This window comes from Lynx rufus, unplaced genomic scaffold, assembly GCF_022079265.1.
Source record: "Lynx rufus isolate CCGP_SWC_20201006 ecotype Redwood Valley unplaced genomic scaffold, mLynRuf1.p SCAF_6, whole genome shotgun sequence".
Classification (NCBI taxonomy): domain Eukaryota; kingdom Metazoa; phylum Chordata; class Mammalia; order Carnivora; family Felidae; genus Lynx; species Lynx rufus.
Window position 1 is genome coordinate 47,222,055 of NW_025814878.1, and position 19,079 is coordinate 47,241,133.

At 38.1% G+C, this 19,079-nt stretch overlaps 1 protein-coding gene across 1 annotated transcript in view; it reads left to right on the forward strand.

The window, feature by feature from the left end:
• AK9 (adenylate kinase 9) overlaps window positions 1-19,079 on the forward strand; it is a 135,873-nt gene that overhangs the window by 60,477 nt on the left and 56,317 nt on the right. Inside the window, exons 17-20 of the mRNA XM_047102688.1 lie at window positions 4,515-4,671; window positions 5,479-5,593; window positions 9,435-9,508; window positions 13,219-13,377. Of these exons, the coding sequence (XP_046958644.1) occupies window positions 4,515-4,671; window positions 5,479-5,593; window positions 9,435-9,508; window positions 13,219-13,377 (505 nt within the window). The remainder of the gene's footprint in view (window positions 1-4,514; window positions 4,672-5,478; window positions 5,594-9,434; window positions 9,509-13,218; window positions 13,378-19,079) is intronic.

Here is a 19,079-nt window from a genome sequence, read left to right on the forward strand (position 1 = left end):
CATTTCATTTGCAAATGGAACAGTTAGGCATGGCTCCCTAGAGTGATGGGTTAAGGAGGCTTCTGAAACCACATCTGTATCTCGGTATTTTTAGAATCTTTTAGAGTTATAGTTTAACAGTATTTTAAAGTCTTAAAAATACAGAAATAATGATAGGTATCATTTCTACCAAAGGGAAATAAGAGTCACCCCCTTGCAATGGCGAATGCACAGAAGTTTTTTCCATGCTAAATCATTTGCACTTTTCCCTGGTTTCTGTCTTGACTGGCTACAGAGCACACAACAACAGAGGCTGGGGAACACTGGGAACTTTTTTCTGCCCCTATCGCTCTGCACACCTGTGATAACTGAAGCTGTTACACAGACTATACCAAAGGTATTTGCCCAGTACCTAGCAGAAAAATGTCTCGAGAACAACGTCAAGGGAAGTGGGGCTTTTGCATCGAGCCTGCCGCTGTATGTTGTTCAGCCCATGACTTATCTGGCTGCGTATCATATCCACAACCTATTTCTTTAGTCACTGTAGTCTTCTCTGTGTGATACATCAGTCTTGCTCTGCTTCCATGGTCACACAGCTATTGCTCTAAAACATCTCCATTTCTGCCCTTGTACCTGTGTTCGTCACATGGTCATTATGTTTTTCTGGGCCTCCCTTGTCTCTCTGTGTCATGTCCTGCTTCCTCTGATTCTCCCAGTCCCTTCTCTCAATCTCTCTCTCTCTCTCTAGATATTTTTCACAGTGATAAATATTTGTTTATACAAGTGAGAAACATATATGTATGTGTATATAATATATATATTCACAAGTGATTAAAGGTAAACATGAAATAACATAGAATAAGGGAATCTAAAACAGCATTAAATACAGGGAAAAATTTATTAAGTTAAAATCACAAAAGGATAGAAAGATGAATAGTGCATTTAAATGTTACCTCATTTTTCTAAATATTACTTTCTCTCACTCACCCCTTCCCTGAGGATGTCCAAAGAGAGTGACACTATTTTCAGCGCTCAGACACCTGAGAGCCCACTTCCATGACTCTGGTGACAGCGGGGCCAGACACAGACCAAGCACAAAGGGCCCCTTCCCTACCACTTGCCCTGCAAGGCGCAGTCTCCAGGCTCAGAGTCCCACCTTCACTCTGCTGGGCCACACACTCAGGAGTTCTTTCAGATATGAAATCCTAAGGCAGGTTCCCCCTTCTCTCCACAGTGATCTCAACTGGGGAATCTCCCTCAACAGATTCCTACACCGAAGCTGTTTTACCTATACATCCAAAACGTGTATCCTCAGGCACCCAGGTCCTTGTCTCCTGAAACTTTCCTCCCCTCAGCTTTGAAATGTCCAGGCCCGAGTGCCTTGTGCCACTTCAGCAACAGCAGCACCTTCCCCCTGCCCTGTTTCAGTGACTTCCTTTCCTGAAGCAGTGTCATGTGCCCATAATGTTTCACTTCTCTCTTCCCTTAGAGTCACTTGAGGTCAAGTCAGAAATATAACTTCCGCATTTGGACCTGCGCAAACACAGTGGGAAAATGTTCAAGCAAAATCTCAATGAAGAGGCTATTTAATAGTGATTCTCTCTATGAAGAAAAAACAAACAAACATGAGAATCATAATTTTAGGACAAAGATCAAACTAGGGCAAGCATTTATAATAAATAATGACATATTAATTCCTTAATATAAATATTTCTCACAAATCAAGGAAAATAGAGTACCCTAATATAAAAGCGGGCAAAAGGTATAAACAGATTATTTCATCAAAGAAGAAATGCAAATGGTTCACTGAAAATTTTCATGTTCAAATTTTGATAAAAATATGAAACTTAAAACTGTGGGATACAGATTCTTACCTGTCAAATTGCCAAAGATTTTTAAAAATGCATAATAATCTATACTAGTGAGGCTATAATGAGATAGTCACATAGGGAGAGTGAAAATTGATACAGGTGTTTTGGAAGCAATGTGTCGGTGTGTGTGAAAAGCCTTTAAAGTGTTCATTCTTTGATGCCTTTTGACCTAAGGAATCTGACCTGAAGAAATACATAACATTTGGGCAAGGATTTATATATACAGATGTTCATCACAGTGTTATATTAAAATTGTAAGTGATGTAAACATTTAACAGTAAGAGAATAATTAAACAAAATAAGATCTATTCATTTGATAAAATACTATGAAGGGTGGTGCCTGGGTGGTTCTGTCGTTTGAGCATCCGACTCTCGATGTCAGCTCAGGGGATGATCTCATGGTTCGTGAGTTTGAGCCCTGCGTTGAGTTCCATGCTGAGTGTGGAGCCTGCTTGAGATTCTCTCTCACTCTCTCTCGCTGCCCCTCACCCTTGCCCGTGTGCTCATTCTCTCTCCAAAATAAAAAAATATGTATATTACAAAGGTATTAAATTTTTTCAAAACCATTGAGTGAGATGGAGAAATTATAAATTGCATCTCTTGGTGTTGCTTTATTTTTCATATCTTAAAACTGGACAGCAAAATTTTCATTACCCGTTGGGGCATCTGGGTGACTCAGTCGGTTGAGCATCCAGCTCTTGATTATGGCTCTGCTCATGATCTCACAGTTCATGAGTTCAAGCCAGCATCAGGCTTCACACTGACGGTGCAGAGCCTGCTTGGGATTCTCTCTCTCTCAGCCCCTCCCCCACTCACATGCTTGCTCTCTTTCTCTCTCTCTCTCTCAAAAATAAAAACAAAAATAATTTTTTTCATTAACCATTTATATTTCTTTTTCAGTTTTACTGAGTTCTTTTTGTTTCTTTTTAATTTTTTTAATATTTATTTATCTGTGAGGGAGAAAGAGACAGAATGTAAGCAGGAGAGGAGCAGAGAGAGAAGGAGACGCAGAATCTGAAGCAGGCTCCAGGCTCTGAGCTGACAGCACAGAGCCCAACACCGGTTTTGCACTCACAAACTGTGAGATCATGACCTGAGCTGAAGCCAGATGCTCAACTGACTGAGCCTCCCAGGCACCCCTATTGAGTTGTATTTGACATATAGCACTGTATTAGTTTAAGGTGTATAACATCAGGATATGGTTTATGTATATATTGCAAAATGTTTACCACAATACTTTTAGCTAACACCCATCACTTCACACACTTAGTTTGTGTGTGTGTGTGTGTGTGTGTGGTGAGAACTTCTAAGATTGACTCTCTTAGCAACTTTAAAATATACAATATAGTGTTGTAAACTATAGTCAGACCATGCTGAATATTACATCCCCAGGACTTATTCATCTTATAACGGTACATTTGTACCTTTGATCCCCTACACTCATTCCCCCACCCCCACCCCTGCCTCTGGCCACCACATATCTGTTTCCTGTTTCTATGAGTTCATCTTTTTAGATTCTACATATAAGTGAGATTGTATAGTATTTGTCGTTCTCTGTCTGACTTATTTTCATTTATACATCTTTTTTATAGATTTTTCTTTTTCTCTAATTCTCTATGTTAAGAATTTCAAAGTGTTTAAAATTCTTTTTTTAAAAGACTCTTCACTGAGATGGAGATTCGAAAAGTAGGTAATCTTAAATTCTGCAGAGGCCAGGGAGTTATACCCATCCTCGTGACATCTCTTCCCCTTTCACTTCTAACATCCTATGATTACCTGGTGACACACAAACTTGAAACCCTCAGAGTAGGTGTATTCACAGATCCACATCACTAATTTCCATGCTCGTGTTGAGGCTGTTGCTACTGCACTGAGGGAGGAGGGTTGGGGGCAGAGTTTAGCAGAACTCCCTAAGCACCTGCAAGTTTTGTTTTGCCCCGATTCCTCTTACTGCTTTTAGCAACCATCTCAGTACATTCTCAGCTCTCACAATGAGGGATGAAAAGCAAAAGGGAAATGAAGAGTGTTGTCACTAAAACAGGCAAGCTGGACTGGGCCCTTGCTACTCAAAAGGTGGCCCAGGGACGACTGTCACCTGGGAACGTGTTAGAAATGCAGACTCATGGACCCTTGGTACCTAAAACCTCCTAAGTCAGGATCTGAATTCTATAATACTAAATAACAGGGGTGCCTATCAGTTGAGCACTTGACTCTTGATTTTGGCTCAGGTCATGTTCCCAGGGTTGTGGGATTGAGCCCCACATTGAGCTCCATGCAGAGTGTGGAACCTGCTTGAGATTCTCTCTCTCTCTCTGCCCCTCTACCACTCATGTACGTGTGCACGCACATGCTCTCTCTCTCTCTCTAAAAATATACATATATATATATATATATATATATATATATATATATAAAATACTGAATAGCATATAGCAAAAATGTATTGTTCTATGTATTTAATAAAGGCTTTTGCTTCCCATTCTTAATTTTTAAAACTTAGTTGATTTCCTTAGAATTTTCCCTTTTAAAATAAACTGATTCTTTTTTTTTCTTTCCAGTGAGAATTTGAAAGATAATTGGTTAAGGTCCACAAAAATGATACATCAAAGAGTATCCTTGACTTCTGTGGCTGTGATGGTAATACCAGTGTGTCATTCTTAACAGGCTGTTGAAGAAAACACAAATAGGTCTTCTAGCGCCCCAAAACATGGAGGATGGATCCTGGACAACTGCCCTATTATAAAAGAACTGTGGATAGTCTTAGTCGAGAAAGGAATTATACCTGACTTAGTAATCTGCTTATCAGATACAGAAAACAATGGTTGGTATATATTCATCATGTAAATTTGAAAGTGAAGTTTTTCTTGATGATAATGTTTAGTTACAATACAAAATGGAAAACTCTCCACTCTCCCTAGGTACATATTCCACCCCAACAATCCCTTCATGACTTAGAGGTACACAAAATGAGACATCCATTCACCAAGTAGATGGCCAGGGATAGCGTGCTGGATCCCTGGATGTTCCATCAGGCCCGAACAATTATTCTTTGGTGCTCAGTTTAACACCCCATTCCCAGTCAGCACTATAACTTCTAAATGAGAAATATATAAGGCTGAGAGTAGAGACTATGTACCTGTTCTTATTCACCTCAAATGGGAAATATTAAGTATATAAAGATAGAAGAACTCAATTTTAACTATTCCATCCCTTTGGACAATGCTATAATAATCAAAGCAGTATGGTACTGGCACAAAAACTGACACCTAGAATAAAGAGCCCAGAAATACACCCCTACACTTATGGTTAACTAATTTTTGACATGGGGGCTAAGAATATTCTGTCATCTTGCCTTTTAAGGAAATATATTTGAAAAGAGTTTCAAGGGGGGAAATAAATATTATCTCTTTTCATGTTTTAATTATTTTTAACATGCCAATATATATCTCTTAGAAAGGATTTGTGATGGTCTCAGTATTTTAAAGAACCTGGGCTCTACTTAGATAAATGCTTAAAGGAAAATGTATTTGGATTTAGGCAGAAATAATTTTTCATTGTTAATTTCCAAAATATATCTCACTGTATTTTATAGAGCTTCAAAGTTAATGTTATTCTCTTTATATTTCAGGAAAATATTTACTGAATAGACTGTATTTAGAGAATAAACCTGAAATTGACTCTAAGATTTTGGAAAGATTATTAGATGAACTACAAAAGAAAAAAAAAGAGGAAGAAGAAGCAAGGTAAAATCTGCCTGGCTTAATAAAACAAGTTAACGAATCTTTTATATCTATTTACAAGCTACATTTATGAAATATCTTTAATAACAAAACAATGGTCCACTAAGTAGATCCAATTCTTAAGAAACAAAACAAAACAAACAGTAGTTTTACAAATACTTTCAGATTCTCTAAAGTACCGAGTTGGGCATTTTCGCAGCCCGAAATCAAACTTACTCTAGATCAGATGTTGACTCTCAAAAGACACTGTAAAAAAACTGAGCACAAGCAAGACTTTTTTTTACCATATTTGTCTGTGACTTAAATAATTTCGCTGACTAGTATCCACAAATTGAAGAATAACATGATAAAAAGTAAATGAAAGTACACTTGTGTGAAATAACTAAAATCTGAACCCTGACTATGTTCTACATAAGGAGAAAACAAGACTAATTATTTATAGTTGGCAGGCTCAACATCAAAGTTTATTTTCCAGTCTGGGTGCAATGAAGAGCTTTTACAAATGTGAGCACCTATCTATTTGTCCATGGCAGGGTCAAGAACTAAACTTTAATAAATTATCAGGTTCTTCAGATGGGAGAATAAAATATGAAAAGAAGCAGTGACTTAATTTGCTAATTGTTCTTTCTTGCTGAAACGTGCTTTAGATTGTAATTCATCCACTGGGATTCCTGCTTCTCAAAGTGATAATGTAAGAATTAAATTTCTTTATGCTAATCCACCAAAGCTCCTGCTGTTAAGGACAACACCTATAGACAGGAGCTTTCTGGAATGCTATTTCCTTTTCCCCTCAGATATCAGCAGTTAGAGCTGGGATTTAGGAGCCCTTTGAACTCTAGAAATTATGAAGCTGGGAGGCACGTAATGAGGGGCAGGGGAGGCAGATAACTGATAAGTGTATGTCAGAGGGATTTTTTTTTCAGTGTTTGCTCTTCATCTAAGTTAGCCATTCCTTTAAGAACTCAATACCAAAATATATGAAATATAATTTAGTTAGGTTATTTAATAAAAGTGTTTGATATATTGAGTACAAGATATTGATTCAGACAATAATTACAAATGTATTACATTTGCTTTCAACTTTTATAAGTTTTCTTATAAATGGAGCTACCATCTGCTAAGGTTTAAGGGATTACCTAATTTTTTCCCAGTGTATGAGAAATGGAAATATTTGAGAACAGATGAAGATATTAACACAAGAGTAAAACAAAGTTCATGTGGTTTTTAGACTGAAGGTCTGCAACATTTTAAGGAGATAATTTAGAATACATACTACATATACATGTATCTTTTTTTGAGAGAGAGAGTGAGAGAGAGAGAGGGAGGGAGAGAGTGCATGCATAGCAGGGGGAACAGAGGGAGGAGAGAGAGAATCCCAAGCAGGCTCCACTCTGTCAGTATAGAGCTCAACGCAGGGCTTGATCCCACAACCTTGAGATTATGCCTGAGCCCAAACCAGGAGTCGGGACACTTGACTGACTAAGCCACCCAGGCGCGCCCCACATGTATCATTTTTTTAAAAAAGGAAAAGAGAACTCACTTTCTCCCTACTCTACCTTCATTTCCCTTTTATCCTATGGAACTCTGTGAGCTGTCTCTATAATCAATTGTTACCTCTTTTGATTCCAAATTGTCACATCTTTGTAAACTTCTTACAGGCAAAGATTTGCCCAGATTGAAACAAGCTTTTCTGCATCTTTATATGTTCTGTATATTTTCTAATTTCTATATTTTAAAAATTCAACATGAGTATTTTTAAACAAACATTTTTTCATATGCTGGAGAGAATGAAATTTAAAACTGTTAAAAAGAAAAAAGAAAAGTCATTTATAGGCCTTGCATCTCAGTTGGAAAGGAGATAAAATTAACAGGATTAAAAATTACAACTTGGGCCAAATATCTACAGACACACTGAATTCTGCAGCTTTTATAGCAGCAGTTTACAGATGTGCCAGTCAAGTCCAAGATAATTTCTGTCCTTCCATTTTGTCTTTGACTCATTTATCCAAGTGGTTTTGTAGAAGTGACTAACAACTGACGCAAAATTCTTCTTCATTCTTGTCAAGTCTTAGATTCTTAGCAGTGGCTTACTATATTTAGGCTGTGGACAAGGAAAGGTTCACAAAAGAGCCCTGCCTGAAATAAACAGGATGACTGCTGATGGGCACGCAGTCAAATGGGGAAGGGGTGAAGAAAGAATATCCAGGAGTCTCAGAGGTCCGGGTCATGAACAAAGAGAACTCGAATTACACCACGACTGCAGGCGACATTGCAGGATTTAGAATACCTAAATGAGAGAACATTCCCTAGTAAGAAGAAATACATCTGTTGGCAAAAGAAGTATAGCAGTGTCTTTTGAAAAGAATAGAAATAATTAGATTTTCACAAGATGGAGAAAAGGATGCAAAGAACACTGAATATGGAGAAGGACAGATTTACAGAACAGTCAGAAAAACTGCCCCAGCGTGGGCAACCAGTATGAATAGGCTCTACTTAATTCATCCCCTGTTGGTGAATACTTGATACAATTTTTTAGTTTTTTTTTTTTTAAATGCAATCGACATTCTTATTCATGTGTCTTTGTACAGTAGTATGTCAATTCTTGAGAGTTAGTTCCTAGATATAGAATTTTATGTCAAAGGTATACAAATTTTAATTTTAACAAGTATTGCTTTACTTCATCACTTTACTAGCTTTCCTTATACCTGTCTTCATCATGAAGGCAGGCTTAGTGCTTCAACCCTAGTGAAAAACAGATTCCCTCCAGATATTTATATTTTTATATTTCAAGTCTCCAAATTTCATTATTACTGTGTTGAATGGAAATAAGGAAATAATTTTTCTGATTACAAAGATAATTATCTATTTATTCAATATAGAAAATTTTTATTTTATTTTATTATCATTTTTTAAATGTTTATTCACCTTTGAGAGAGAGAGAGAGAGAGAGACAGCACACAAGCAGGGGAGGGGTAGAGAGAGAGGGGGAGACACAGAATCGGAAGCAGGCTCCAGGCTCTGAGCTGTCAGCACAGAGCCTGACACGGCCCTCAAACTTACGAACCGTGAGATCATGACCTGAGCCGAAGTCGGACACTTAACTGACTGAGCCACCCAGGCGCCCCTAGAAAATTTTTAAATGCAAAAAATGATAAGTAAAAGAAAAAAATCTCATAATACCAGCATCCAGAGATAATTACTGTGAACAGTTTGACTAGTTTTCTTCTGATCTTTTGATCATGATTTATATAAATTTTAAGTACAAAATTAAAATTAGATTATACATAGTTTTATATTATGCTTTTTTGTCACTTAACATTATTTTGTGAACATTTTCCACTTAATCCGAAGGGAAAATGGTCCAACTTCTCCCATTTACCTTTTCAAATTGGAGTGAGACAATCCTTTATTAATTTTTTTTTTTTTTTTTTTTCAACGTTTATTTATTTTTGGGACAGAGAGAGACAGAGCATGAACGGGGGAGGGGCAGAGAGAGAGGGAGACACAGAATCGGAAACATTTTTCCTTTTTTTTTTTTTTTTTTTTTTTTTTTAATCCTTTATTAATTTTGACAAATTTCCCAATTAACAGCCAAAGTTTTTTAAAGTGTAACATTGCAACTTTCCTTACCAAAAAAAAAGAAAAAAACTGGGGGAAAAAAAACCTGGAAAATTAACTGACTTCAATATCAGCAAAGTAAACATTTACAGTGTAAAGTTAAAAAGTATAATGAACATTATACACAACTTACTCTACTTTTTACCATCATAAGCCTCAAATACTGTAACATTGTGAGATGTCTGAATTTCCAAAGATGATTAAGTTTTGGACATTTTCGTTTCAGAAAAGCCACTGAAGAGGCATTGAGAATACAAGAAAACCAAAGCCTGTTGGAAGCTATGTATGAGAAAGCAAAAGGCAAACACAGATTTATATCAGTAATAATGTGTCATTTAATTTTGTATTGTTACTGCAGGAAACTGCAGTATTTCAAGTGAATTACAGACAAGGTGACCATATATCCCTGTTTGCCCATGAGAGTCTAGGTTTATGCCTGTGGTATTGAAATATTTATTTGATCCACTTTCATTCTCAGTGTTCCAATTTAGATAATAAATTATATGGTCACTAGAGTAATGGAGTCATAGGAAAAGAGCTCTCACACAGACACCTACGTGTGCACCCTCTACATGGATCATATGCAGCATGTCGTAAAACAGCTGCCCTCGTCATGTACGACACACGGCTGCTGGAATTCTGGTAGAAGGATTCCTGGGGAAGTTGAGAAAGCAGCCAATCTCCTGCTATACCTATTTTCTTTGAACTTAAACTTCTATCTCCATTACAGAAGAATTCATTCCAAAAGTTTCTTTTAAGACTGAAGCTCTTGGGGCGCCTGGGTGGCTCAGTCGGTTGAGCGTCCGACTTCGTCTCAGGTCACGATCTCGCGGTCCTTGAGTTCGAGCCCCGCGTCAGGCTCTGGGCTGATGGCTCAGAGCCTGGAGCCTGCTTCCAATTCTGTGTCTCCCTCTCTCTCTGCCCCTCCCCCGTTCATGCTCTGTCTCTCTCTGTCTCAAAAATAAATAAATGTTAAAAAAAAAAAATTAAAAAAAAAAAAAAAAAAGACTGAAGCTCTTAGCCTAGGGTTCATGGATAAAATTCAGAGGCCTGTGAGCTTGAATGGGGAAGTAACTACAACTTTATTTTCCCTAACCTTTATCTGAAATTTAATATTTCCTTCAACTGGTAATTAATATAGGCAACAAACCATAATAGTATCAGTAGTATCTTGACTTTGTCACCAATAGGAACAAAAATACTTTCATGCCACATTACAGTTTTATATATCCTGGTTATGCTTATCACTATTTCAAAATGATGGTAGTTATTAAACCAATTGCTACCTGTTGTTATTTAATGCATTAGTAAAGTTCACAAATTTCCTACAGCACAAAATTTATTTTGATATCTTCATACCTACATTTCAATATAATTGGATTCTTATGAATTTTATTTTATGGGTTTGAAAACATTATTCTAAGGAGGGCCCATAAGTTTCATCAGACTGCCAGAAGGGTCCATGATTCAAAAGAGTAAAAAGTGTCTATTTCAGTTTTCCTTTGCTGGCAACAAGCCACCCCAAAACTATAAAAGAGCCACATTTGTATTCCGTACACGTTTCTGTGGGTCAGGACTTAACTCAGGGCTAATCTCTCCCTGCTCCCTGGGAAGCTCATTCAGGCTTTGAGTGGCCACCTCAGAAGTCAGTCCTCCAGCCCCAGACAGGTTTTCAGAGACTGCAGCCTTGACCAACATCTTCATTTGACTTCATGAGAGACCCAAAGACAGAGCCACCGGTCAAGCTACCCCCAAAATCCCGACCCCAGGACCTGCAAGGATAACATGTGATTATTGTTGTTTTAATCACTAAATTTTGGAGTTCTTTATTATGAAGCAATAGACAACTAATACAACACATACTTAGTAAAATCGCAGATAGTATAAGGATCTTAACACATTTTTCAATCCATTCCTGACTTATCTGGTACACAGATTAGCCACTAGAATTCTAGAAAAAGTATTAGAACTTTTTACACTTCTCAGCATCATTATATAAACTCTTCATTTGTATATTTTATAAAGTACCTAATATGGAAAAGAATTCAATTTATAGGGGTACCTTGGGGGCTCAGTCGGTTAAGCATCTAACTCTTGATTTTGGCTCAGGTCATGATCTTGCAGTTGGTGAGATCGAGCCCCAAATTGTGCTCTGCACTCACAGTGCAGAGCCTGCTTGGTATTCTCTCTCTCCCTCTCTCTCTCTCTGTTCCTCTCCTGCTGCCACATGCTCTCTCTCTCTCAAAAATAAATAAATTTTTTTAATATTTATTTATTTTTGGGAGAGAGAGAGAGACAGAGAGTGAGCAGGGGAAGGGCAGAGAGAGAGAGAGAGAGAGGGAGACACAGAATCTGAAGCAGGCTCCAAGCTCTGAGCTTTCAGCACAGAACCTGATGGGCTCGAACTCATAAACTGTGAGATCATGACCTGAGCTGAAGCTGGGCACTTAACCAACTGAGCCACCCAGGTGCCCAAAAAATAAATAAACCTAAAAAAAAAAAGAATTCAACTTAAAAATAACTACATGTATGCACGTTAGGCATTTGATAATTTTTTTTACTATGAGAAGATACTCAGTTGAAAGACATTGTGAGTTTCGGCCATACAGCACATAACGTCATGCCAAGCCCTGGTCAGATTCCGCAAACGCTACTTCTTCCTTGTGTGCATCACCATAAATTCCTCTATGTAACACAAAAGAGTCACCACAATGTAAGTCACCTACTTGGAAGCCACATGCACTATAGTCCTGGTACAGACCCAGACCTATAAGAAAAAACACTTGGGGTTGCTTTGCTCTGGGTGCTTAATCATCCAGATTTAGATTAACATTCAGATGCCAGAGGTATCTCATACCAGATAGTCTTGGAAGGTAATCAGTGGAGGAAGAAATTTCCACAAGAGTCCAGAAAACAGGCTCATTCATTTTCTTGTATCATCTGCATAGAAATATCTTGTTTTTTAATTTCATGAATATATTAAAAGGAATTGAGGAGATAGGTTTTCTTTCTTTATTTTTATTTTTATTTTTAACGTTTATTTATTTTTGAGACAGGGAGAGACAGCATGAACGGGGGAGGGTCAGAGAGAGAGGGAGACACAGAATCTGAAACAGGCTCCAGGCTCTGAACCATCAGCACAGAGCCCGACGCGGGGCTCGAACTCACGGACCGCGAGATCGTGACCTGAGCCGAAGTCGGATGCCCAACCGACTGAGCCACCCAGGCACCCCAAGGAGATAGGTTTTCTGACACTGTTCACCGCATCTTCTTCCTGAAAGATTTACATGCAACTCCATAAAACTTGGAATTATGCTTTCAAAATTTACATTTGACATACGAATCAACATATTCCATTATTTGCAATTAGGTATAAGAAAATCTGTCATGTATACGTTAAATCTAGCCTCATGCTGCCCAATAGAAATATAATGCAAGTCACATATGTAACTTTAAATTTTCTAGTAGCTACATAAAAGCAAAAAGAAACAAGTGACATTAATTATATTTTACTTAATATACACAGAAGATTATTTTTTAACATGTAATCAGTGCAAAAATTTCTGAATGTATTTTGCATTCAGTTTTTCATACTAAGCCTTTGAAATCCATTGTGTATTTTATATTTGCAGCACACCTCAATTTGGATTAGCCACATCTCAAGTGCTCAATAGCCACACATAGCTAATGGCTCCACATCAGTGCAGTTCTAGCCATTTCCTTATTGAATGGACTTCTGGGCTGTTTCCAGTTTTTTACTGTTAAAACCCTTAGCCCCATGTTCCCCTAGCACTCCGAGCACATGACTATCATCTTTTACCACTACATTTTAATAGATAAAATATGTAGACGTTGTATCTGTCTCCCTCATTAAACCCCATGCTCCAGGAGGGCAAGGCCATTCCTTATTCTTTGTTTTGGCCTCAGCACTTATCAGAATCCTTGACATCCAATTAAATATTTGTTAACCTAAACCGAATAATAATTTTTTTCTCCTAATTTTTTTTTAGAACTAGAAGAGACGGATCCAGAGACTGAAGAGGAGATGGAAGGTGAGGAGTCTGAAGCTCAGGAAGGGTCTGAGGCCCTGGAAGTAGCCGAGGAGACCAGGGGATCCTTACCTGAGGAACCTGAAGGGCCGGAGGTCCCTGAAACAGAACCTGAATCAGGTTAGACTCTACTGAGGCCATGTCCTTAATTCTACTTATGTCCATCGGGGTATGTGTGTGTGTGTGCACATGCATGTGTGTATTTGTGTCTTTTCTATGTTAATAAAATGGATGCAGGCTAAGAATGGTGACATGAGCTTCCAGAGAGCAGCCATTTAGTCCAAATCACATGGGTTGCAATGTCGTAGAAATGCCAAATCTTCTCTGCCCTGGTACTGGCACTCAGGAGCAGGGCCAGCTATGTAAAATGTGAGTCTCGTGGTTCAAAAAGCAGGAAAATGTGCCTTTAAATGTACTAAAATATTAAGCTTTTCCTTTTCTTCCACAGACTCTCTCTCAATTTGTCATGGTGCTTTTGGTTTGCTATTTAATCTCATTTTAACTAAATAAAAATTTTAAATTTTATTCATTAGCGTGGATTTTACTGTTCATCTTTATGTCGTACAATGCCATATTTAAATGGAAATATAAGAGCATTTAACTCATGTGCAGAGTCACCAAAATTATACAATTTGTATTTTGCAGCTTGTACATGCATATGCATTTCATTCTTAACAGAATACTGTATCAGTTCCATGCGTAAAACTAGCTCAGCTTTTTATTTTGCTTCTTAATATGCACATATATTCTATCAACACTCTCCAGCTTTCTAATGATTAAGGGAAGACTGAAAGTAGGGAACTCTGGGTTGCCCTGTTTTTTCCTTTACCTCTACATCATCCTTTTCAGCCTAAATGTTTAGCTAATACAGGAAAGTAACATGAGTAAGAAAGTTTCCTTGATTATTCACATCTCTTTGAATGCTATCACCTTCTTTCAGTATCTGAAGCAAGTTGTAGTTCAAGGGAAAGCATGGTCTCTCATTGCTGCCAGAGTCCTCCCTCCCCCCACAACACTCAATCACATGACTCCTTCACACATAGGTCCCTTAGAATTCTACGCTCACGATGGGGCATCAGGAATGTTCATGAGAACTTGAGAGCAAGGGATGGGAAACACATATTGTGTGTATCTCTACTCGCATGCACTCTCTGTTGTCCCCCTGGAGTCCCTTTTGATTTTGCTTAAAAAAACAATTCAAAGGTAAAATTACTAAAATTTCAAAATGACAACCAAAGAGCCTTAATCTAAGTGTGAGGCCATTCTAAGCAAAAGACCTTGTGCAAGCGCACGGGTCACACACTTGTGAGCCATCCCTGCCTCACAGGTCCAGTTTGGTGGACTAGTGCAGGGCTCTAAGAAGGAGTCTGTGGACAATGCAAGTTACTCTCAGGAGAGTGTCTTAAAGCAGCAAGACAGGGGACCCCACTGTGGTGGGAATGAGGCACATAAATGCTTTCAAGCATGGTTAGTATTGGATTAGAAACTAATCCTACAAACTAAAGGCCTTCAGATACCTGCAGCTACATGCCAGCCTGGAGTAATTAAGGGCTGAGAACCCGCTGTTAGCTGTAAAAGGACCAGGACTAAGAGGAATTTTTACAGTGAGAAATCTCAAGTTCAACATAAATCATTTTTACTGTAGGATTGGCATTAGCTTTATGAGGCAATAAGTACAAAATCAGATCCCTTGTGCCAAACAGAGGAGCCAGCAGGATGAAACATACAATTTCCTTTTAGGAGTCCCACACCTCTATTGACTTCAGCTCCTACCCAGAAACTTCATTGTTTTCTTCAGTACCTAATCAATTTGACTGATGATTCTTCTACCCACCTACCTTTCACAAGAAGACAGGCCATAAAATACCAAAAGAAAAAAAGGAAACTGACATCCATCAAATATGACATGTCAAACATATCCCTATAATTCCAGTGTCCACAATAGCTCACAATTAGTATTTACTGATGTTAGGTCTATGGGACAATTCAGTGTTGTTGCCTTCTATCTGATTAATTCCCCCCAGAGAACCTACTTTGGATGTTCTAAAGCCAGCATCCTATTCTAGTTAGGGTCAGTTCTAGCCCAATTCTAGACAATGTTGACATGACTAGGCTTCTCCAGGGCTGGTTTGCTTCTGTAAAATGGGTCTCTTTGGCCATATTAAACCATATTTTACTTCACAGAGGGGCTTGCATCTGGTTTAGCTAGTGATTACTTCTTCTATCCAAGGGTCTCTTTCTTCATAAAGTATTCTCCTCTAAATTACTTAAGGAGGCAATTATGAACACAGCCCAGTGTCCATTGATAGAAGAATGCATAAAGAAGATATGGTGTATATACACACACATACACACACACACACACACACACACACATACACACACACACACACACACAGTGGAATATTATTCATCCATAAAAAAGAATTAAATCTTACCATTTGCAACAACATGGCTAGATCTAGAGGGTATAATGCTAAGCAAAATAAGCCTGTCGGAGAAAAAAATAAATACCATATGATTTCACTCATATGTGGAATTTAAGAAATAAAACAAATGAACAAAGTGGAAAAAAAGAGACAAACCAAAGCACAGAATCTTCACTATAGAGAACAAACTGATCGTTATCAGAGGGGAGATGGGTGAGGGAATGGGTGAAGTAGGTGAAGGGGATGAAGAATACAATTATCTTTTTTTTAATTTAAATCCAAGTTAGTTAACATACAGTGTAATAATGATTTCAGGGTAGGATGTAGTGATTCATCAGTTACATATAACACCCAGTGCTCCTCCCAGTTCTCCTCCCAACAAGTGCCCTCCTTGATGCTCATCACCCATTTAGCCCATCCCCGCACCCAACACCCCACCAGCAACCCTTAGTTTGTTCTCTGTATTTAAGAGTCTCTTATGGTTTGTCTCCCTCTCTGTTTTTATCTTATTTTTGCTTCTCTTCCCCTACGTTCATCTGTTTTGTTTCTTAAAATTCCACATACGTGTGAAATCATATGATATTTTTCTTTCTCTGACTTATTTCACTTTAACATAATACAGAAAAGTACAATTATCTTGATGAGCACTGAGTAAGGTATGGAATTGTTGAATCACTATATTGTTCACCTGAAATTAACATAACACTGTATACTAACTACACTGGAATTGAAATAAATATAAATTTTAAAGCTAAGTTGCTTATTTTAAAGTCTCCTAAGCTCCACCCAAGTCCTGGTTGAAGCAAGTATAGGATGGAGTTTAGGAATCTATATTTTAATGAACACCTCAGGTGATTCTTATACTTGCTCACAATTGAGAACTGTCATAGGGGAAAAAAAATTAAGCTAAAGAAAAGTTTTATTAATGGTTGCCTTACATCATGGAAAAAGCTCAGTATTGTACTTACGAAAAACCTGGTCCTGAAAACTTACACTCAAGGGTGACTTAGCTGCATACTGTATCCACAGGTTACAGTGAATTGATATATCAAATAGAATATAGACAAGTTGAAATTTAGAAAATGTCTCTCAGACAGTGATCATGGTTCTGATATAATTGACATTAAATTGTGTATTTAAAAATCACTCAGATATCCAGTCAAGTTTGACGTGATATGATAATTATAGGAAACATACAAATAGAAATATGGGAGAAAATCACCATAGTCCTGCCAGCAAGAAGCAACAAATATTTAATATTCTGATATATTTCCTTTCAGTTTTCCTAAGCATGGTATTTTGTTTTGTTTTGACCTGTGACTTGATTGGACTCAAGCCTAAGAGAAAGGTTTTCTCTGGGACATTTCTTTTTTTTTTTTTTTTTAATGTTTATTTATTTTTGAGAAAGAGAGAGAGACAGAGAGAGACAGAGAGACAGAGTGCAAATGGGGGGAGGGGCAGGGAGACACAGAATCCAAAGCAGGCTCCAGGCTCTGAGCTGTCAGCACAGAGCCTGACGCGGGGCTTGAACCCACAAACCATGAGATCATGACCTGAGCCAAAGTCGGAAGTTTAACCTACTGAGCCACCCAGGCACCCCCATGTTCTTTTTTCTTTTCTGCAGAGATGCTCAGAAGATATTCTTCAATACCATTATGTTTTTTAACTTTGCTAGTATGTGAGCGATTTTTCCTGGAATTCAGTGAGCTCTTTTTATCTTCATACTAGTCTTTGTCTAGCTTAAAATGGTTTTCTTCAATTATACCTTCATTTATTGCTTCAGATTCCTTTTTCAGGATTACTTTTTATTATTTTTGGTTAGTTTCTGTTTCTCAACCACATTAATCTTTTCCCTGATAGTTTTGATGTCTGTTTTCTTTTTCTCTGTATTCTTTGGAAGGTTGTTGTTCTCCACCTGAGATTTATTTTCTGCTTCTTATTGCCTCTATCCTGATGCATATTTGAATCTGCTATTGCATTTTACATTTCCTTGCATTGCTTTCTTATTGGAACTAGCTTTCTTGCATTCCTGCCTTTATCTTAGGTTGGTCTCTCTTTTTTGCTTCACGATTCTTATTTCATAAGCTATGTTGTCTTCCTGTGCTTTTTGAGTATACCGAGCATGTATTTTCTAAAATTTACTCTGCTTCATAAAAGAAGTCCTTTTCAAAAGCAAATTCTTCATCTAAATCTTTGGTTTAATAACTCTTTCCCTTCACTATAACATCTTTTCAAGGGCCTTGTCATTATGTTGTTGTTGTTAACTTGTCCTTGAATGGAGCAGATTATATTGAGCTCTAGCAGGTAGAGTAGGGAAACCAACAGGAAGAATAGGTGGAATATTTATAAGAATCATCCCCCAATCCACACACATGCTTGTGCATGCACACACACACACACACACACACACACACACACACACACATTTTGCTTTAATGTTTTGCCTGGTACTCTCAGATATAGACCTGAAGGTAAAGTTAATGTGCATTGGCCTAGTTCAAGTGGTGATATTTAGTAAATATTCATCTTATCTGTCTCTCCTATACTGCGCTGGATCTTCGTCATCTCTGACTATTTCATTCCGTAATTAGCCAGAGAAGCTAAGACAGTTTAAATTTTTTTTTTCAATGTTTATTTATTTTTGGGACAGAGAGAGACAGAGCATGAACGGGGGAGGGGCAGAGAGAGAGGGAGACACAGAATCGGAAACAGGCTCCAGGCTCTGAGCCATCAGCCCAGAGCCCGACGCGGGGCTCGAACTCACGCACCGCGAGATCGTGACCTGGCTGAAGTCGGACGCTTAACCGACTGCGCCACCCAGGCGCCCCGACAGTTTAGAAGTCCCTGTATATTCTTGGTGTTCTTATCTTCGTCATGATTTATAATGCTTTTCTTTAGATAAGTGAGCACATTAAAATTAAACATATCACCACCAGACCAGCCCTAGGTTTGTCCTCTTCTATATCCTACTCCCTTGACTATTTTTTTAAACGTTTATTTATTTTTGAGAGACAGAGACAGAACATGAGTGGGAGAAGGGGCAGAGAGAGACAGGGAGACACAGAATCTGAAGCAGACTCCAGGCTCTGAACTGTCAGCACAGAGCCCGACGCGGGGCTCAAACCCACAAACCATGAGATCATGACCTGAGCCCAAGTCGGATGCTTAACCCACTGGGCCACCCAGGGGCCCCTCCCTTGGGTATTAATTATAGAATTCTGTAGAAAGAGGACCCAACTGTTACTTTAGCTTGGAAAACAGTTTCCAGTGTTACAGAATGGAGCTATATAGAGAATATTACATAAATATGTTATATATTTGGTCTACACAAAATTTCTGTTTCAGAACTAGGAGAGACTATAAAGTGAGAAGATAGACAACTAGTTCTTCCTT